Source organism: Erythrolamprus reginae, chromosome 1, assembly GCF_031021105.1.
Source record: "Erythrolamprus reginae isolate rEryReg1 chromosome 1, rEryReg1.hap1, whole genome shotgun sequence".
NCBI lineage: Eukaryota > Metazoa > Chordata > Lepidosauria > Squamata > Dipsadidae > Erythrolamprus > Erythrolamprus reginae.
Genome location: NC_091950.1, coordinates 422,678,988 through 422,700,098, shown reverse-complemented (window position 1 = coordinate 422,700,098; position 21,111 = coordinate 422,678,988). Strand labels below are relative to the sequence as shown.

General features: G+C 41.9%; 2 protein-coding genes across 5 annotated transcripts in view; one reads left to right on the top strand and one right to left on the bottom strand.

The window, feature by feature from the left end:
* ZSWIM7 (zinc finger SWIM-type containing 7) overlaps positions 1-4,853 on the bottom strand; it is a 33,815-nt gene extending 28,962 nt beyond the window's left edge. The window contains exon 1 of one of the 3 annotated variants that reach the window (XM_070735458.1): positions 4,568-4,853. The gene's annotated coding sequence lies outside the window, so the exon portion shown is untranslated. Of the gene's footprint in view, positions 1-1,300; positions 1,319-4,170; positions 4,272-4,567 lie in introns of those variants that run through there. The other 2 variants (XM_070735459.1, XM_070735460.1) reach the window with 2 other exon arrangements.
* Positions 143-20,695, top strand: TTC19 (tetratricopeptide repeat domain 19). 2 transcript variants are annotated; one of them, XM_070735456.1, is made up of 10 exons: positions 143-211; positions 7,976-8,088; positions 8,656-8,766; positions 9,968-10,006; positions 10,123-10,179; positions 13,283-13,344; positions 15,965-16,059; positions 16,630-16,784; positions 17,834-17,996; positions 20,260-20,695. In XM_070735456.1, the coding sequence occupies exons 3-10, from the start codon at positions 8,665-8,667 to the stop codon at positions 20,451-20,453; spliced, it is 867 nt and encodes a 288-aa protein (XP_070591557.1). In that variant the 5' UTR covers positions 143-211; positions 7,976-8,088; positions 8,656-8,664; the 3' UTR covers positions 20,454-20,695. The 2 variants fall into 2 exon arrangements, with proteins under 2 accessions (XP_070591557.1, XP_070591556.1); XM_070735455.1 differs by lacking the exon at positions 143-211 and adding an exon at positions 4,564-4,869.
* The last annotated feature ends 416 nt before the right edge of the window (positions 20,696-21,111 follow it).

Below are 21,111 nucleotides of genomic sequence, written 5' to 3'. Positions count from 1 at the left end.
CCCAAAGCAAGGATTAAAAAGCAAATAATTTGCCTGCCCTTTTCCTGCAGCCGGGACAGGAAACCCCAATTAAACCTCCTATTTTTATTAAGCGAGGGAAAATTTTTTTTTTATATATTGTGTGACTGTGTTAAGGCTAGGCTGGTTGCGAAAGAGTTTGAAGCTGTGAAGCGTTCCTACCATTCCTTCAAAGGCAGACACACCTGAAAAGGTATTTGTGTGCACCCACGCGAATATGGGTGAGCCCCGTTAAAAGGGGTTAATTTTTTCATATTGTAATAGAGCCAGACACTGAATTGTTATTTTCTAGGATGTCTCGGTGAAGAAGGAAGGAAGGAAGGAAGGAAGGAAGGAAGGAAGGAAGGAAGGAAGGAAGGAAGGAAGGAAGGGAGAGAATTGGAAATAGAGGGAAGCAAGAGGGAGGGAGGAAGATAAGAAAAGAATGACTGATTTAAGGCCCTGTGGGCCCAGAGTATAAATTACATTATAAAATGCTGTCTATCTATGCTGGTCTGTTCTTGCCTACTGCAGCCCACTACTCAATACTGCCCATCTCAGTCAAGTGATTCTAATCAATTGCTTTTCCTTCCTTTCCTTTCCTCCTTCCTTCCATCCATCGATCCATCGTCCCTTTCCTTCCTTCCTTCCTTCCTTCCTTCCATCCATCCACCCTCCCTCCTTTCCTCTCTCCTTTCCTTTCCTTCCTTCCATCCATCCATCCTCCCTCCCTTTCCTTCCATCCATTCCTTTCTTCCTCTTTCTTTTTTTCTCTCTCTCCCTCTCTATTTCTCTTTCTTTTCTTTTTCTCCTCTCTCCCTCCCTCCCAAGGGTGGAGGAATCCATTAAGGAAAGCAAAAATAACACACAGCACATTAAACACTCAAACCGAATGGAGTTTTGCCTGTCTGCTCTTTTTAAAACAAAAGGAAACAAAAGAAAAGAAGGGGAAACGAAGAGTATTTAATATGCTGGATAGCTGCTGCCCCTACTATCTGCCCCCCCCCCCCCGGTCCTCCATGGTGAGTTTGGGATGAATTAAAAGCGCTGCATGTTTTGGCACGTGAACAGCTGGAATTTTGGCAGTGGTACCAGCTGGAGATCCTGGGAAGGTGACCTCTGGGGATATTAATAATTGCGATGCACGGACAGTAGCACGGCCCTCGCCTCTGGTTTCTCCTTCCACGCAGCAGCAAAATAGAGACGTATCATTAAAAAAAACAAGAAGCTTTTGAAATACACACAAAATGCCCCTTGGCTCTTTCCAAGATAAGTTAGGAGGAAAAAACCCTATTTTTCTTACTTGGAATTTTGCTAGGCTGGGTCTTTTGAGTTCAAACTGAAGAGAAAAACAAAGAAATCGGCCTCCGGCTGAAGAAATGGAAGCAAATTGACTGATGGTGGCCTCATCTAGCCAAGCTGGATCGAGATGAAGCCGAGTCGGATGGGAGACCACAGGGAGATTTCAGTATAAAAGAGCCCTTTCACCAGAAGAGCCCTTCACTCCTCCACTCGAAACAAAATACCCTACGAACGAGACTAGACTTTCAATCCTGGGCCTAGAAAGCCTAGAACTACGGCGCCTAAAACACGATTTGAGTATTGCTCACAAGATCATGCGCTGCAACGTCCTACCGGTCAATGACTTCTTCAGCTTCAACCACAACAACACACGAGCACACAACAGATACAAACTTAATACGAACTGCTCCAAAATTTATTGTAAAAAAATATGATTTCAACAATCGAGTTATCGAAGCGTGGAACTCATTACCGGACTCAATTGTGTCAACCCCTAACCCCCAACACTTCTCCCTTAGACTCTCCACGATTGACCTCTCCAGGTTCCTAAGAGGCCAGTAAGGGGCGTACATAAGTGCACTAGTGTGCCTTCCCTCCCCTGTCCAATTGTCTTTCCTTTCTCTCACTTATCATATATATTTTCTTTCTTTCATATATCCTCTCCTCTAAGTTCACTTTACCCTTATATATATTACTACATGTCTATTTTTCTTCCTATGTATTTGTGTATTGGACAAATGAATAAATGAATAAATAAATAAATAAATAAATAGTAAAGATGTTTAAAACAAAAACAAGGGAAAAAGCAGCAACAACCCACTTGTGGGTACAAGTAGTTTTCAACTTACAACAGTTCACTTAGTGACCATTTCTAGTTACAACAGCACTGAAAAAAAAGTGAGTTAGGACCATTTTTCACACATATGACCACTGCAGAATTTCCATGGTCGCGTGATCAAAATTCAGGGACTTGGCAACTGGTTCATTGTTTATGACTGCTGCAGTCATCCGTTTTTCGACATTCTGACAAGCAAAATCACTAGTGGGAAGCCAGATTCACTTAACAACTGTATTACTAATTACCGATTCCGTTGTGACAAGAAAGGTTCTAAAATGGGGCAAACTCATTTAATAACTGCTTCGCTTAGCGACAGAGATTTCAGGATCATGGTTTGCAGTCGGGGATGATTGGCAAAAAAGCTTCTTAGCTTCTAAGTTGGATTTATTTTTACTTGTAAGTTTTAACTTGTTTTAAAAATACTGTTTTTGAAGCTACAGAATTCCCCTTAAGAACACAATAGCGAATGATCAAGAAGAATCTGATTTTTATATTATTTGGAACAAAGTTTATACATGGATAGATAAGAATAAAGTTGAAAATAAGGTTACGAAAACTGTATGAATATAATCAAATGTTATTGATATTTCTTGCTGTTGCTATTGTTGCTTTTTTTTTTTTAAATCAATGTAACTCTATGTTTATTAGAATATGCAAACAAAATTCTTCTTTTCACTTAGAATATTACTTTGACTTAAACATTTAAGAGGGGTAATTGTAACCCCTACTATGTGTTTAAATGTTTGTGAGTTTGTATGTTTTTTTATTGAAAATTAATAAAGTTTATTAAAAAAAAAAGAACACAATAGCATCTAGATTCTAGAATTTCCATTGCCTGATTAGGGGGTTGTTCAGTGAGCCAAGCCTGATTTTATGAGTTTATGTATTTATTTATTTATTTATTGGATTTGTATGCCGTCCCTCTCCGGCAGTTGTTAAGTGAATTAGACGGTCGTTAAGCAAATCCAGCTTCTCCCATTGCCTTATGCATATTGGAAGCCAGCTGGAAGGTTGCAAATGTTGATCACGTGACCTCGGGATGTCATAAGTGTCATCCCATATCAATTGCCAAATTAAATTAAATTAAATTAGCAATTAAATTTGATCATGTGACTGGGGAAATACTGTGATGGTCATAAGTGTCAGGACTGGCCATAAGTACCAGTACCTTTTTCCAGTCTTTGCATTTCTGAAGTCACTAAAGGCACAGTTGTAAGTTGAGGATTACCTGTATTCATAACTATTTTTTAAAAAGTAATTCTCATGCGGAGAGGGGCGGCATACAAATCTAATAAATAATAATAATAAATAATCTTTAGTTTTATTTTATTAACTTTACTGCTTTACTACTACAGTGGTACCTCTACCTAAGAAGGCCTCTACTTACGAACTTTTCTAGGTAAGAACCAGGGGTTCAAGATTTTTTTCCCTCTTCTCAAGAACCATTTTCCACTTACAAACCCGAGCCTCCAAAACTGTAACCGGAAAAGGCAGGGAGAAGCCTCCGTGGGGCCTCTCTAGGAATCTCCTGGGAGGAAACAGGGCTAGAAAAGGTGGGGAGAAGCCTCCGTGGGGCCTCTCTAGGAATCTCCTGGGAGGAAACAGGGCTAGAAAAGGTGGGGAGAAGCCTCTGTGGGGGCCTCTCTAGGAATCTCCTGGGAGGAAACAGGGCCGGAAAAGGCAGGGGGAAGCCTCCGTGAGGCCTCTCTAGGAATCTCCTGGGAGGAAACAGGGCCTCCACCCTCCCTTGTGGTTTCCCCAATTGCACACATTACAGTATTTGCTTTTACATTGATTTCTATGTGAAAAATTGCTTCTTTTTACAAACGTTTCTACTTAAGAACCTGGTCATGGAACGAATTAAGTTCATAAGTAGAGGTACCACTCTACTTTACTACTTATTTATATTTTTTAATGCAATGGCACAAAAATATGGTATAAAATTTGGAAAGATACGGCTAGTGTTGGAGACGTTATGTTTTTCTAAAACTAACTAACTAAATAAATAAATAAATAAATACATAAATAAATACCGGTATGAGTTTTGTAGAAACCAAAACAAATCTAGGCGGGAACTGAGCGGCTCTCAAAAAGGAAGGCCGTGTCACGCCGTTGCCTAGCAACGAAAGTTTTCCTCTGCTGAGTGGCTAATTTCAGTCACGTGAGATCCCGCCTTCTCCTGCCGATCCCCCCACTCATTAATAGAGATCGAAAGCTGCGGCGCCGACGTCCAGCGCCTCGTGTGGAGAATGAAATCAAAAGCACCTGGTGCTCAAGGGACACCGTATGGTCTTTTCTGCGCATGTGCAGAGCAGAACGAACAAAGAGCTAGTAAAGTTAGAGTACAGCGTACAGCGCAAAAACACTCGCAAGATCTCAACGCTGCCCCACTCTATACAAATCAGTCTATAAATCGAACGCGGAACTCACGTGACTAAGCGTCCCGCTTCGGCTCTCCAATTACGTGCTGGGGGACGGACGTCACCCCCGCTGTCAGGGTCACCCTGCGCCTTCTCCTCCTTCCTCCGCCTCCTCTTAAAGGGCCATGTTCCTTTTGTCGTCGCTGCTGCGGCTGCCTCGGCGAGGCCTCGTCACAGCCGCCGTGGCCTCTCGACACCGCTTGGCCCAAACGAGGCCCCGGCCAGGCAGAGACGGAGCCTGGTGCCGAAGGACGCCCCGCCAAGCGGCAGTGGAAGGAGCCATCAGGGTTGGCAGCGGCCTCAGCCTATCAGGTAAAAGGGGGTGTCGCATTGACCAATGGAGACTCGGATATGAGCAGAGTGGGCGTGGTTCCCTATGGGGGCGTGGCCTCCAAGTCTTCATTTGAATGCCGGTATTAACATGCATTGATTGATTGGAAATAAGTTTTAAATATTTATTCCATTAAATTATAAATTAAGGCAACTAGTTGATTGGAAGGGAAAAAAAGCCAAGAAAGAGGCTTGCAAAAAAAAAAAAGGCATTTTAATTTTAATGCCTTCAATTTCCTACCATTATATTATAAATTATATATTATTATTATTATATTTATATTATATGATAAATATATCTTTGTATACCACCAATACGTACGTAACAAAACAAACAAACAAACAAATAAAATTATCCAACATGGGCAGTGGCTGATGGGCATAAGTACATAAGTCTACGGAGAGGGGCGGCATACAAATCTAATTAATAATAATAATAATAATAATAATAATAATAATAATAATAATAATAATAATAATAATAATAATAATTGCACTAGCCTGCCTTTCGTCCCCTGTCCAATTGTCTCTCCTTATCTCATATATCATATATATTTTCTTCCCTTTATATAACTTCTCCTCTACTTTTATATCTTTTGTTTATATATAATACTTCATGTCTATCCTCTTCAATATGTATTGTGTATTGGACAAAATAAATAAACAAATAAATCCCTCTGGAAGCCCTGTGTGGAGAGAGAGGCTGCTTTAAAGACAAGCAAGACCTATATAGGTTTTTGTTTTAATGTTAGATCATTTTTTCAAACTTGGCAACTTCTAAGAGGGACGGACTCCAACTCCCAGAAACTCCCAGTCAAGGATGCTGGCTGAGTAATTCTGGGAATTGAAGTCCACTAACTTTGAAAAACATAGTTTAGATAAAGTGCAAAAAATATCTGGGTTTTCAGTTTGTCAGCCTTTCTGAATCACAGCCCTTCATGGGGAAGGATTAGATTAGATTATTTATTAGAGGTGGAAGGGACCTTGTAGGTCATCAAGTACAGTGTTTCCCAACCTTGGCAACTTGAAGATATCTGGACTTTAACTCCCAGAATCCCCCAGCTGAGTTGAAGTCCAAATATCTTCAAGTTGCCAAGGTTGGGAAACACTGGTCTAGAAAGAGTGCAGACAAGAGCAACAGAGATGATTAGGGGACTGAAGATACGCTGAAAGGTTGCAGGAACTGGGCATGGCTAGTTGAATGAAAAGAAGGACCAGGGGAGCCATGACAGCAGTCTTCACATATTTGAGGGGCTGCCACAGAGAGGAGGAAGGGGGTCAAGCTATTCTCCAAAGCCCCCAAAGGCCAGACAAGGAACAATGGTTGAAAACTGAACAAGGAGAAATTCAACCTGGAAATGAGGAGGAACTAGCTGGACTACCATTAAGTGTTGTACCCCATGATTCTTGACGAATGTATCTTTTTTTTTAATGTACGCTGAGAGCATCGGCACCAAAGAGGAATTCCTTGTGTGTCCCATCACACTTGGCCAATAAAGAATTTTATTCTGTTCTATTCTATTCTACATTCCATTCTATTCTATTCTATTCTACATTCTATTCTATTCTACATTCTATTCTATTCTACATTTTATTCTATTCTACATTCTATTCTATTCTACATTCTATTTTATTCTACATTCTATTCTATTCTACATTCTATTCTATTCTACATTTTATTCTATTCTACATTCTATTCTATTCTACATTCTATTTTATTCTACATTCTATTCTATTCTAATTCTGTTCCATTCCATTCTTTAATTCTTTAATGGATATTGCCTACCTGGACTTCAGCAAAGCCTTTGATACGGTTCCACATAAAGAGCTGATAGATAAATTAGTGAAGATTGGACTTAATCCCTGGATAGTTCAATGGATTTGCAGCTGGCTGAAGCGTAGACATCAGAGAGTTATTGTTAATGGCGAGTATTCTGAGCTGAGACAGGTTACAAGCGGTGTGACACAAGGGTCTGTTCTGGGTCCTATTCTTTTTAATATGTTTGTGAGTGACATAGGGGAAGGTTTGGTAGGGAAGGTTTGCCTATTTGCCGATGACTCTAAAGTGTGCAATAGGGTTGATATTCCTGGAGGCGTCTGTAATATGGTAAATGATTTAGCTTTACTAGATAAATGGTCAAAGCAATGGAAACTGCAGTTTAATGTTTCCAAATGTAAAATAATGCACTTGGGGAAAAGGAATCCTCAATCTGAGTATTGTATTGGCAGTTCTGTGGTAGCAAAAACTTCAGAAGAAAAGGATTTAGGGGTAGTGATTTCTGACAGTCTCAAAATGTGTGAACAGTGCAGTCAGGCGGTAGGGAAAGCAAGTAGGATGCTTGGCTGCATAGCTAGAGGTATAACAAGCAGGAAGAGGGAGATTATGATCCCGCTATATAGAATGCTCGTGAGACCACATTTGGAATACTGTGTTCAGTTCTGGAGACCTCACCTACAAAAAGATATTGACATAATTGAATGGGTCCAAAGATGGGCTACAAGAATGGTGGAAGGTCTTAAGCATAAAACGTATCAGGAAAGACTTCATGAACTCAATCTGCATAGTCTGGAGGACAGAAGGAAAAGGGGGGACGATCGAAACATTTAAATATATTAAAGGGTTAAATAAGGTCCAGGAGGGAAGTGTTTTTAATAGGAAAGTGAACACAAGAACAAGGGGACACAATCTGAAGTTAGTTGGGGGAAAGATCAAAAGCAACATGAGAAAATATTATTTTACTGAAAGAGTAGTAGATCCTTGGAACAAACTTCCAGCAGACGTGGTAGATAAATCCACAGAAACTGAATTTAAACATGCCTGGGATAAACATATATCCATCCTAAGATAAAATACAGAAAATAGTATAAGGGCAGACTAGATGGACCATGAGGTCTTTTTCTGCCGTCAGACTTCTATGTTTCTAATTCTAATTATTCCAATACGCTACTTATTCTAATCCTAACTCTAATTCTGTTCTATTAATGCCAAGGCAGCTCTGCCATTTGTCCGCTTTGCTCTACCTGGAGGGTACCTGCCCTCTACCTGCCCTCTCGAACCCCAACCTCTCCGTCTTTGCTTGTCTTCCAGCCTTCTTCCTTTTCTCTGGAGAAGCTGAGAAGAAGGAGGAGCAGGAGGGAGAGGAAGGGAAGGCCAAGGCAGACCCCGAGGACGCCATCATTCTGCTGCTGAAAAAAGCCAAGGTGAGCAGAGACAGCCCCGCAGGGGAGTCGGCCCCCTGGGACCTCCAGGGGTGGAGGAGGACAAAAGCAGCCACTCTCCCACAGCACTGGGCTCTTCTGGCGGGACCCAGGTGAAGAGTCTTCTCTGTGGCAGCCCCGGCCCTCTGGAATCAACTCCCCCCAGAGATTAGGGCTGCCCCCACCCTCCTTGCCTTTCGAAAGCTCCTGAAAACCCACCTATGTCACCACCTTCCTTCCGTCCTTCCTTCCTCTCCTTCTCTCCTTCTCTGTTTCTTTGTCTCTGTTTCTCTCCCCCTTCCTTCCTTCCCTCCCTCCTTCCCCTTTCCCTCCTTCCTTCCTTCCGTCCTTCCTTCCTCTCCTTCTCTGTCTCTTTGTCTCTGTTTCTCTCCCCATTCCTTCCTTCCTTCCCTCCTACCCTCCCTCCTTCCCCTTTCCTTCCTCCCTTCCCTCCCTCCCTCCCTCCCCTTTCCCTCCTTCCTTCCTTCCCCTCTTCTCCCTTTCTCATCTTCCTTCCTCCCTCCTTCCCCTTTTTCTTTCCTTCCTCCGTCCCTCCCTTCCTGCCACCAGCTGAAGATCATGAAAGGAGAACTGGAGGAAGCCGAGCGCCTCCTGCACGAAGCCTCCTGGCTCTCTCAGCAGTCAAGCAACAACGCCGCCATCATTTACACGTACGACATGGTGAGTGAGTCCCCACTGTCCTTATAGAATCAGCAATAGCATTTAGAGCAGCGTTTCCCAACCTTGGCAACTTGAAGACATTTGGACTTCAACTCCCAGAATTCCACAGCCAGCGAATGCTGGCTGGGGAATTCTGGGAGTTGAAGTCCAGATATCTTCAAGTTGCCAAGGTTGGGAAACACTGATTTAGACTTATCTACTGCTTCCTAGTGCTTTTCCAACCCTCTCTAAGCGGTTTACAGAATCAGGGTCCTCATTTGACCCACCTGGGAAGGACGGAAGGCTGAGTCAACCTGGACCCTATTGAGATTCGATCAGCCAAACTGCTGGCAGCCAGTAACTCGAATCAGGTTGCCAGTCAACGACGGCCTAATTGCGAAACCAGCAAGAACGACCCACCAACCCTGACAGGCCAAGCCGCTAGTATATAAAAATAAGAGTGAACCCCATTCCTTTCTGGCACTGATGGTGTTACCTAGTGTGGTGATGAAACGTCTGCATGAAAACCACCCAAATTTAAAGGCACCCTCCCTCAGGACCCCACCGGTCAACTCTGAGCTGCAAATATTCTCTTTTATCCTCTCTAACGAAGGAGCCCCCCCTCCCCTGAAGGCTCACACCAGTTGGTGGTGAATTTAATTCAATTTAATTTAATCATTTAATTTAATTTAATCATTTAATTTAATTTAATACTTTAATTTAATACTTTAATTTAATCATTTTATTTAATTTAATACTTTAATTTAATACTTTAATTTAATAATTCAATTTAATTTAATTATTTTATTTTATTTAATAATTTAATTTAATAATTTTATTTAATAATTTAATTTAGTTTAATACTTTAATTTAATAATTTAATTTAATACTTTTAATTTAATAATTTAATTCTTTAATTTAATAATTTAATTTAATTTAATACTTTAATTTAATACTTTAATTTAATTTAATTGACTTGTATGCTGCCCAATTCTGTGGGACTCGGGAATTTACTGGCCAAATGCCTTTTCCTGTCACCAATAGGGAGTTTTGCTCAGCAGATACATTCTCCTTGTGCCCAGAGAGAGCAATATATCTGCCTTTACCTAGGATTGAACTCACAGCCTCCCGATTGTGAGGGGAGAGCGCCACCTCTAGGCCAATTCCTCTGCTAAAGAGCAAGGAAAAAGCGAAATAACTCTGTTTCCTTGGTGTGTTCCAGATGGCAAACCTGGCCTTCCTGAGAGGACAGCTGGAGAAGGTAAGGGAATCGTTAGCAAGGGACCCACGATTCCTTTTGTGGGTGGGCGGGCAACGGTCTTGCGGCCCTCCAAGCCGGTCCACTCCCAGTCTCCTTTTTCCTCCTTCTCCTTCCAGGCCGAAAAGCTTTTCAAAGCCACCATGAGCTACATGCTCGCCGGGGACGTAAAGCAAGTAAGTGCACATATCTCAGCCCACGCGGTTTCGGATCCCCTGCCTCTAGTCCGACGCGGTCTGCAGACTTGGTCACTTTAAGACTTGTGGACCAACTCTCAGAATTCCTACACCTAGTAAAATGCTACACCTAGGTAAGAAAAACCAAAGACATAAATATAAACTGGGTGAAACCACAGTCAATAGCAGCGACTGCGAGAGGGACCTTGGAGTCTTGGTGGACAACTGTTTTTAAGTTATAATATATGCGTATTAAGGTATATGTGATGTTATGTATTTTTTTGATGTGGAGAAAAATATTTTTTTTACAAAAATGATATTTCCATAACAATAAATACCATTATTATTCAAAGTATATTACTTATTTGATCGTATTTATTTATTTGTTTGTTTGTTTTGTCACGTACCTATTGGTGGTATACAAAGATATAATATTTATATACATGATATTAATAGGAGATAAACATTAGGCCAGGGGACGGAAGGCACGCTGGTGCACTCATTTATTTATTTATTTATTTATTTATTCATTCATTCATTCATTCATTCATTCATTCATTCATTCATTCATTCATTCAATTATTATGCCGCCCTTCTCCTTAGACTCAGGGCAGCTTACAACATGTTAGCAATAGCACTTTTTAACAGAGCCAGCATATTACCCCCACAATCTGGGTCCTCATTTGACCCACCTCGGAAGGATGGAAGGCTGAGTCCACCTTGAGCCGGTGATGAGATTTGAACCGCTGACCTTCAGATCTACAGTCAGCTTCAGTGGCCTGCAGTACAGCACTCTACCTGCTGCGCCACCCTGGCTCTATGCATGCCCCTTACTGACCTCTTAGGAATCGGGCAAGGTCAACAGTGGTAAGGACTGAGGATAAAGTTTTGGGGGTTTAGATGAAGATACTACAGAGTCTGGTAGTGAGTTCCAGGCATCAACTACTCGGTTACTAAAGTCGTATTTCCTGCAGTCAAGTTTAGAACGGTTTACTTTAAGTTTGTATCTGTTGTGTGCTTGTGTGTTGTTATGGTTGAAGATGAAGTAGTCGTTGACAGGAAGGACGTTGCAGCAGATGATTTTATGGGCTATGCTTAAGTCATGTTTAAGGCGACATAGTCTAAGCTTTCTAAACTTAGGATTGTAAGTCTAGTTGCGTAGGGGATTCTGTTAGGAGTGGAAGTGTGGAGGGCTCTTCTAGTAAAGTATCTCTGGACATTTTCCAGAGTGTTTATGTCCGAAATCTTACATAGAAACATGGACGGCAGAAAAAGACCTCATGGTCCATCTAGTCTGCCCTTATACTATTTCCTGTATTTTATCTTACAATGGATATATGTTTATCCCAGGCATGTTTAAATTCAGTTTCTGTGGATTTATCTACCACGTCTGCTGGAAGTTTGTTCCAAGCATCTACTACTCTTTCAGTAAAATAATATTTTCTCACATTGCTTCTGATCTTTCCCCCAACTAACTTCAGATTGTGCCCCCTTGTTCTTGTGTTCACTTTCCTATTAAAAACACTTCCCTCCTGAACCTTATTTAACCCTTTAATATATTTAAATGTTTCGATCATGTCCCCCCTTTTCCTTCTGTCCTCCAGACTATACAGATTGAGTCCATGAAGTCTTTCCTGATACATAAGCATCCCTCATTACCATTCATTTTTATCCGAACCGTCTTTTTTTTAAAAAAATCCCTTTATTTTTCAATTATTTCGATTGTTTTTCTTTTTTATCCATTGATAAAAATTTGTTCTGTATTACATAGTATTCTGTCTCGTCCTTATCCTTCATTTCCAGTGTTAGTCTATCCATTTCTACACATGTCAATATTTTTTTCTATTAATTCTTCTCATCTTAGATAGAGTATTTAATTTTTTCCAGTTTTGCATGTATATCAATCTTGCTGCAGTTGTTCAATGTAGAGTAAGATTTCCTGCCCAAGCAGGGGGTTGGACTAGAGGACCTCCAAGGTCCCTTCCAACTCTGTTGTTGTTGTTATTTAGAATTAGTTAAACCTGCCCTTTTTCGTATTTCTCACGGGGGATTCCTAATAAAAACAGAAGGAGAAGAACAAATATTCCCTTCCATTCCTGATGGCATCACCTAACTGGGTCATGAAACGTCTATAAGAACACCACCACCAACCAAGTTCAGAGAGCACCCAATAGGGAGCCGGGGTTTGCTTCTACCTCTCCTCCTTCCGTCCACAGGATCCATTTTAAGTACCATCCAGTCACATGGCATTGTCTCAGGAGGCTGGTGTTTGGGGGTCCTGTGGGGGGGAGCAGATCGTGCAGAATGCAGCTGCGAGAGCAGCCATGGGCTTCCCCAAATATGCTCATGTCACACCAACAATCCCCAGTCTGCATTGGTTGCCGATCAGTTTCCGGTCACAATTCAAAGTGTTGGTTATGGCCTATAAAGCCCTTCATGGCATCGGACCAGACTATCTCCGGGACCGCCTTCTGCCGCACGAATACCAGCAACCAGTTAGGTCCCACAGAGTGGGCCTTCTCCGGGTCCTGTCAACTAAACAATGTCGTTTGGCGGGGCCCAGGGGAAGAGCCTTCTCTGTGGCAGCCCCGGCCCTCTGGAACCAACTCCCCCAGAGATTAGAATAGCCCCCACCCTCCTTGCCTTTTGTAAGCTCCTCAAAACCCACCTGTGCCGTCAGGCATGGGGGAACTGAGATATTCTCTCCCCCTAGGCCTTTACAATTTATGCATGGTATGTTTGTATGTATGATTGGTTTTATAACAAGGGTTTTTAGCTGTTTTAGTATTGGATTTATGCATGCTGTTTTTACCACTGTTGTTAGCCCGCCCCGAGTCCGCGGAGAGAGGCGGCATACAAATCCAATAAATAAATAAATAAATAAATAAATGGGGAGAATATTAAGGGGGTGCAGAGAAGGGAAGGGTTTCACCCAGTGATTTATTCGGCTAGTGAATGCAAAACTTTTTCCATGTTTTCCAAAGAAACTAAGGTGGAAAAAGTTTTTTTTTAAAATGTTTTTGTTGTTTTGTTTATCTTGTGGTTTGTCTTCACGCTTCGGAAGGTTCCTTACACATCACCCCCCCCCCCTTCTGTCTTTCAGGATGACAATGCTATCCTCCAGATATCCCTGAAGCTGGCCAGCATCTATGCAGCTCAAAACCAGTAGGTTTGGTCACCTCTTGGTCTCTTTTCTTTCTTGGTGCACGCTCTCCACTCTTCTCTCTACACCGCTGTGTTGTGAGTGTTCCTTATCCACCTCTGGTAATGTCAGATTCTGAGGAGGAGGAGCAGCTGGGCCCCATCTTAATAATAATAATAATAATAATAATAATTAATAATAATAATAATAATAATAATAATAATAATAATAATAATAATAATAATTTGTATGCCGGCCCTCTACGAAGACTCGGGGCGGCTCACAACAATAATAAAACAGTGTGACAATGTAAACAAATCTAATATTAAAAAATATCTAAAAACCCGTCATTTAAAAACCATGCAACACACACATTCCATACATAAAACTATAAAAAGCCTGTGGGAGATGTCTCAATTCCCCCATGCCTGGCGATATAGGTGGGTCTTAAGTAGATTATTATTATTATTATTATTATTATTATTATTATTATTATTATTATTAATATTATTTATTAGATTTGTATGCCGCCCCTTGCGAAAGACAAGGAGGGTGTGGGCAGTTCTGATCTCTGGAGGGAGTTGATTCCAGAGGGCCGGGGCCACCACAGAGAAGGCTCTTCCCCCGGGGCCCGCCAAACAACATTGTTTAGTTGACAGGACCTGGAGAAGGCCGACTCTGTGGGACCTAATTGGCCGCTGGGATTCTTGCGGCAGAAGGCGGTCCCGTCTTGGTACCCTGGGCCAGTGGTGTTGCCAGCTGATGCAGAGAGTGACAGTGAGGGAGAAATAGACCTGGATGAACCTGAAGGACCACCAGAGGTGGCAGATATGTCAATGGGGGATTGGACTGAGTCAGAGGATGAAGGGGACATTAGAGTGGATGAGCCATTCTTAGATGCTAGGTTCAGGACAGAGGTTACATAGAAACATAGAAGATTGACGGCAGAAAAAGACCTCATGGTCACTGTGGATTTACCCACCACATCTGCTGGAAGTTTGTTCCAAGGATCTACTACTCTTTCAGTCAAATAATATTTTCTCATGTTGCTTTTGATCTTTCCCCCAACTAACTTCAGACTGTGTCCCCTTGTTCTTGTGTTCACTTTCCTATTAAAACACTTCCCTCCTGGACCTTATTTAACCCTTTAACATATTTAAATGTTTCGATCATGTCCCCCCTTTTCCTTCTGTCCTCCAGACTATACAGATTGAGTTCATGAAGTCTTTCCTGATACGTTTTATGCTTAAGACCTTCCACCATTCTTGTAGCCCGTCTTTGGACCTGTTCAATTTTGTCAATATCTTTTTGTAGGTGAGGTCTCCAGAACTGGACACCATATTCCAAATGAGGTGTCACCAGCGCTCTATACAACAGGATCACAATCTCCCTCTTTCTGCTTGTTATACCTCTAGCTATGCAGCCAAGCATCCTACTTGCTTTTCCTACCGCCTGACTGCACTGTTCACCCATTTTGAGAATGTCAGAAATCACTACCCCTAAATCCTTCTCTTCTGAAGTTTTAGTAACACAGAACTGCCAATGCAATACTCAGATTGAGGATTCCTTTTCCCCAAGTGCATTATTTTACATTTGAAAACATTAAACTGCAGTTTCCATTGCTTTGACCACTTATCTAGTAAAGCTAAATCATTTGTCATATTGCAGACACCTCCAGGAATATCAACCTTATTGCACACTTTAGAGTCATCGCCAAATAGGCAAACCTTCCCTACCAACAACACTTGTATGGTAAAAGGAAGTAGTTTGTAGTTTTACCTCTAGGGGTTTGCTGAGCACTCTCAGCAGGTAGAAAAGGGAGGGATTCTGGGTAATTCTGGGTGGAGTTTCAACGTTGCTTTCATGGATGCTGTGTTAGATCTGGGGTTCCAGAAAATGCTCCCCGAAAATACCTGATATCTGCTCTGCAAAAGTCCTCCGCTAGAAACTGCCTGCCTGTCAGAATGTGGTGAGCTGAATTATATACCCTATGACTCATTGCCCGTTTTATCTTGCTGGAGTGCAATTAGCCCTGAAGCTGGTGCCTTTCCTGAAAGCTTATCTGATCACTTTGCAACAGTGAACTCTATTCCCTGAACTTTCAAAGACTGAATCCTGCTTGTAAATGTTGCTTTTTCGCATAAAAATTGGAATTCAAAGCTTAAATCATGCTTTTGTTTCAATCTGAAAAGCCCAGGATAGAACAGAATGACTGCAGCAGATAAATCCAATAAATCAATAACTCAATAAGCCAATAAGTCAAGTCAGTAAGTCAACAAGTCAATAAGTACTGTTTGTACTGTTTTGTTGTTGTGAACCGCTCCAAGTCTCCAGAGAAGGGCGGCATACAAATCTAATTAATAATAATAATAATAATAATAATAATAATAATATTTATTTATTTATTTATTTATTTATTTATTTATTTATTTATTTATTTATTATTTAGATTTGTATGCCGCCCCTCTCCGCAGACTAGGGGCGGCTCACAGCAAAGTGAAAACAATTTACAACAAATCTAAATTACTATTTAAAAATATTTAAAATAATAATAATAATAATAATAATAATAATAATAATAATAATAATAATAATAATAATGTCAATCAATCAATCAATAAATCAACAATTTTTCCTGCGCAGGGAGAAACTGGCGCTGGCCGGCTACCAGTTCTGCCTCTTGACGCTGGAGGAGAAGGTCGCTAAGCAGAAGGAGATGCCCCCAGACACCTTGCCAGGTAGAGGACCTCTTAGCTTTCGGCCTGACAACCCTGAGAATTTGCTTACAGGTAGTCCTTGAGTTATAACCAATCACTCAATGACCATTCAAAGACACGACAGACCTAGCGGGCTGCTTGTTACGACCCAGATTCTGATCATTGCTGCCCCCTTGTGGTCACATGATGAAACGTCAGGCTCGAAGAACCCACATTTATACAGCGGTTGCAGCGTCCTGGGACGACAGGACTGCGTTTTTTGATGTTTTTGTCAAAAGCAACGGCATTTACTTCTGGTTTTTTTTAGCCAAATTGCTCCCATAGTAGAAACCTAGAAGATTGATGGCAGAACAAGACCTCCTGGTTCATCTAGTCTGCCCTTATACTCTTTCCTGTATTTTATCTTAGGGTGGATCTATGTTTATCCCAGTCATGTTTAAATTCTGTTCCTGTGGATTGACCAACCACGTTTGTTCCAAGCATCTACTACTATTTCAGTAAAACAATATTTTCTCACGTTGCTTCTGATCTTTCCTTCAACTGATCTCAGATTGTGGGCTGGGTTTACGCTCTCGTCCCTTCTTGTTGCAGAGGAAGAACGGGTCAACACCCACCTTTTACTGGCCATGAGCCTGGACTCCTACGCCCGCTACCTCCTGGCGCACAACCAGACAGCCCTGGCCCAGACGATGTATGAACGGGCCCTGAAGATCGCGATGGAGGTCAACGGGGAGAGACACCCCCAGGTGAACACAGTGGGGCTTCCAAAGAGGAAGGGTGGAAACGCATCAGATTGACGGGGTTTATTATAGATTCGATGGAGTTTCCTGCCAGAGAAGCGGGTTGGACTAGATGACCTCCGAGGTCCTTTCCCATTCTGTAATTCTTTTTTCTTTTCTTTTTAAAAAAATGTTTCTTAAGGTTTTGCTTTATTATTATATCGAATACAAAGAAGAGGGGGGGAATAGCAACTTAAGGGAAGGGAGCTGGAGAAGAAGGGGAAAGAGAAGGAAGGAAGGAAGGAAAAAGAAAAAAGAAAGGACAGAAAGAGAAAGATGGTTAGGTGGGAGGAAGGAAGGAGAAAGAATGAAAGAAAAAAGAAAGAGAAAGAAAGAGCAAGAAAAAGAAAAGGAAGGAAGGAAAAAGAAAAGGACAGAGAAAGATGGTTAGGTGGGAGGAAGGAAGGAGAAAGAATGAAAGAAAAAAGAAAGGAAAAAAAGAAAGAGAAAGAAAGAAAAAGAAAAGGAAGGAAGGAAGGAATAGAAAGAAGATAGAGGAAGATGGATAGGTGGGAGGAAGGGGAAAAAGACAGAATGACAGAAGGGAAGGAAGGAAGGAGGACCGAGGGAGGAAAGGAGAAAGTGAGGACAGAAGAAAAAAAAGAAGAGAAAGAAAGAAGAAAACAAAAGAATAGAAAAAAGATAGGAAGATGGATAGGTGGAAGAAAGGGAGAAAGAGAAAGAAAAACAGAAGAAAAGAAAGGAAAGAAAGAAAAGATGTAGGGTGGAGGAAAGGAGAAAGAAAGATAGAAAAAAGAACAGAAGAAAAGAAGAAAGAGAAGGAAAGAAGGAAGGAAAGGAAGAAAATGGAGGGAAGAGGAAAGGAGAAAGAGAGAAAGGAGGACAGAAGAAAAGAAAAAGAAAGAAAGAAAAGAAAGAAAGAAAGAAAGTGAGAAAGTGTGAGTGGTCCACATCCGGTTCAGCTGGTCATGGATTTCGAGGGCCAGGAGATGGAGGCGTATTGGTATTGTAGTCCCGTGTTCGTGGTTAACCTTTCCTTTCTTCCCGGCTCTCAGACGGTGGTAGTCATGAACGATTTGGCCACGGCGCTGGATGCTCAGGGCCTCTACGAAGAAGCCTACGCCCATGTGAGCAGAGCCGCAGAACTGGCCCAGCAGACCCAGCACGCGGATACCTACGTGATCTTGAACAACCTGGCGGGCATCCTGGTCCATAAAGGTGAGTGAGAGAGATGCCATCAGGGCTGCGATATGGGAAGAGGGGCAGCGAAATCCCTACAAGCTTTTAGGAAGAGACCTGGACCTCCACCTCTGCCAAAAATGTCCTGGGGTCTCCCGCTTGGGCATGGGACTGGGACTCACTGCTCACAGTCACTCATGCCCTCATCACCTCGAGGCTCGACTACTGTAGCGCTCTCTACATGGGGCTACCTTTGAGAAGTGTTCGGAAACTTCAGATCGTGCAGAATGCAGCTGCGAGAGCCATTGTGGGCTTCTCTAAATATGCCCATGTCACACCAACACTCCGCAGTCTGCATTGGTTGCCGATCAGTTTCCGGTCACAATTCAAAGTGTTGGTTATGACCTATAAAGCCCTTCATGGCACCGGACCAGATTACCTCAGGGACCGCCTTCTGCCGCACAAATCCCAGTGACTGGTTAGGTCCCACAGAGTTGGCCTTCTCCGGGTCCCGTCGACTAAACAATGTCCTCTGGCGGGACCCAGGGGAAGAGCCTTCTCTGTGGCGGCCCCGACCCTATGGAACTAACTCCCCCCAGATATCAGAGTTGCCCCCACCCTCCTTGCCTTTTGTAAGCTCTTAAAAACCCACCTCTGTCGTCAGGCATGGGAGAATTGAAATATTCCCTTCCCCATGGCTTATAAAATGTATGTATGGTATGACTGTATGTATGACTGATCTCTTAAATTGGGGTTTTTAGATTTTTTTAATATTAGATTTGTTTACGTTGTCTTTTTACTGTTGTTAGCCGCCCCGAGTCTGCGGAGAGGGATGGCATAAAATTAATTAATTAATGGGGGTTGACTAGATGACTTCCAAGGTCCCTTCGCATCCTGGACACAAATTGTTTCCACTCCTACCCTCAAAACGTCGCTACAGAGCACTGCACACCAAGACAACTAGACACAAGAAGAGTTTTTCCCCGAACGCCATCACTCTGCTAAACAAATAATTCCCTCAACACTGTCAAACTATTTACTAAGTCTGCACTACTATTACTAGTAATTTTTTCTCATCATTCCTATCACCCATTTCCTTAAACTTACGATTGTATGACTGTAACTTGTTGCTTGTACCCTTACAATTTATATTGTTTCCTCATTGCTTATTTGATCCTATGGCGATCATTAAGTGTTTTTTATCTCATGATTCTTGACAAATGTCTCTTTTTCTTTTCTGTACACTGAGAGCATTTGCACCAAAGACAAATTCCTTGTGTGTCCAATCCCACTTGGCCAATAAAATAATTCTATTCTATTCTATTCTACTCTACTCTATGCATAGGATATTGTTATTAATATAGTAAGGATAAATATTTATGTATTTTATTATATCAATATTTAGAAATATATATTAATCAACAGTGTTGGGATTAATATTTTTAGAGGGGTACTGATTACAATGATTAGAAACAGGTTTAAATAGTAAATAAGCACAAAATATTCATTGATATAAGTACCGTAAAATAACCCGAGGTATAAATGTGTGTATGAATGTTTTGTTTTGTATCGTACAGTGTTTTACTTTGCTATTTTATTTCTTGTTTTTAAAGTTTATAAATGAATATAAGTATATTTAAAAAACAAAACAAACCCAAAATTCGGAAGTTTAGCACCGAGTCATATTTATGATGATTGCCACCTCACATGGTCTCCTTTTGCGACCTTCTCACGAGCAAAGTCTACAGGGAAACCAGATTCACTTAATTCTATTCTATTCTATTCTAGAAACATAGAAACAGAAGATTGACAGCAGAAAAAGACCTCCTGGTCCATCTAGTCTGCCCTTATACTATTTCCTGTATTTTATCTTAGGATGGATATATGTTTATCCCAGGCATGTTTAAATTCAGTGACTGTGGATTTACCAACCACGTCTGCTGGAAGTTTGTTCCAAGCATCTACTACTCTTTCAGTGAAATAATATTTTCTCATGTTGCTTTTGATCTTTCCCCCAACTAACTTCAGATTCTATTCTATTCTATTCCATTCCAACTTTATTATTCCTTCTGGCCCTGTTTCCCAGTATTGTGTTTACTTGGGGAAGAAGCTCTTCCTATGAACATATCGTATTTTTCAGAGAATAAGATGGACCTTAATTTTTGGGGAGGAAAATAGGAGAAAATATTTACCTACCAGGTATTTATCGGACTAGCGTCCTTAGTCTAAAGGAGCGGTCGCAAGTCAAGGACTTACCTGTATTTTCTGTATTAACCCCCTTTTTTGTGTGTTTTTTCTTCAGGAGATTATTCCCAGGCCACACAGGTCTACAAAACCGCTCTGGAAGTGGCTGAGAATTCTGGTGACGGCGTCGCTGTGCGCTACATCAGGAAGGAAATGGCTCAGTTGGCCAAGAGGAAGCGGAGGCGATCCAAAGCGAAGGACAGCATGGAGGAGGTGGACGCGGACAAGGAGAGGGCCCAGGGGCAGGAGTAACAACCACCCACTGCCCTGGTTTCCTGCCATTGGCTTGGAAGAGTTCGAATTGTAATGGGCTTTCCTTTCCGCTCGTGAGGGCGAGGCGGCCTGGAGCGTGTGGGGCGGCCGTCGATCTGTGCCCTGCCCATGAAGAAGGAACCTAAGGGTTGCCAGAGGGAGGGCAGAAGGCAAGGACCCCCAAGGACAGACCCAGTTTGGAGCTACCGCCTGAATAAAGCGGAGAGATCTGCAGCTTAAAGCAATAGTTATTATTTTTAAATGTCCCAGTCATCCCTCTAGACCTCTTGGAGGCTTGCAAAAGCCATCCCCTACTGGTTGGCGTGAACTACAGATTGGATTAGATTAACGAGTTGGGAGGGACCTTGTAGGTCATTTAGTCCAACCCCTACATCATTGTCATGTTTGTTTAGTGACCGTTGGATCTCTGGGCTGAATAAAGCAGAGATCTCTGCAGCTTAAGCCATAAGGTTTATTATTTTTATTTCCCAATCGTCCCACTGAACCTCATGGAGGCCTGCAAAAGGCACCCTTTACATGTTGGCTTTAATTACAGGTTGTCCTTGATTTACAACAGATCGTTTAGTGACTGAAGTTGCAATAGCCCTGGAAAAAAAAGGGACTTGTTTTTCACACGAACGTTGCAGCGTCCCCTTGG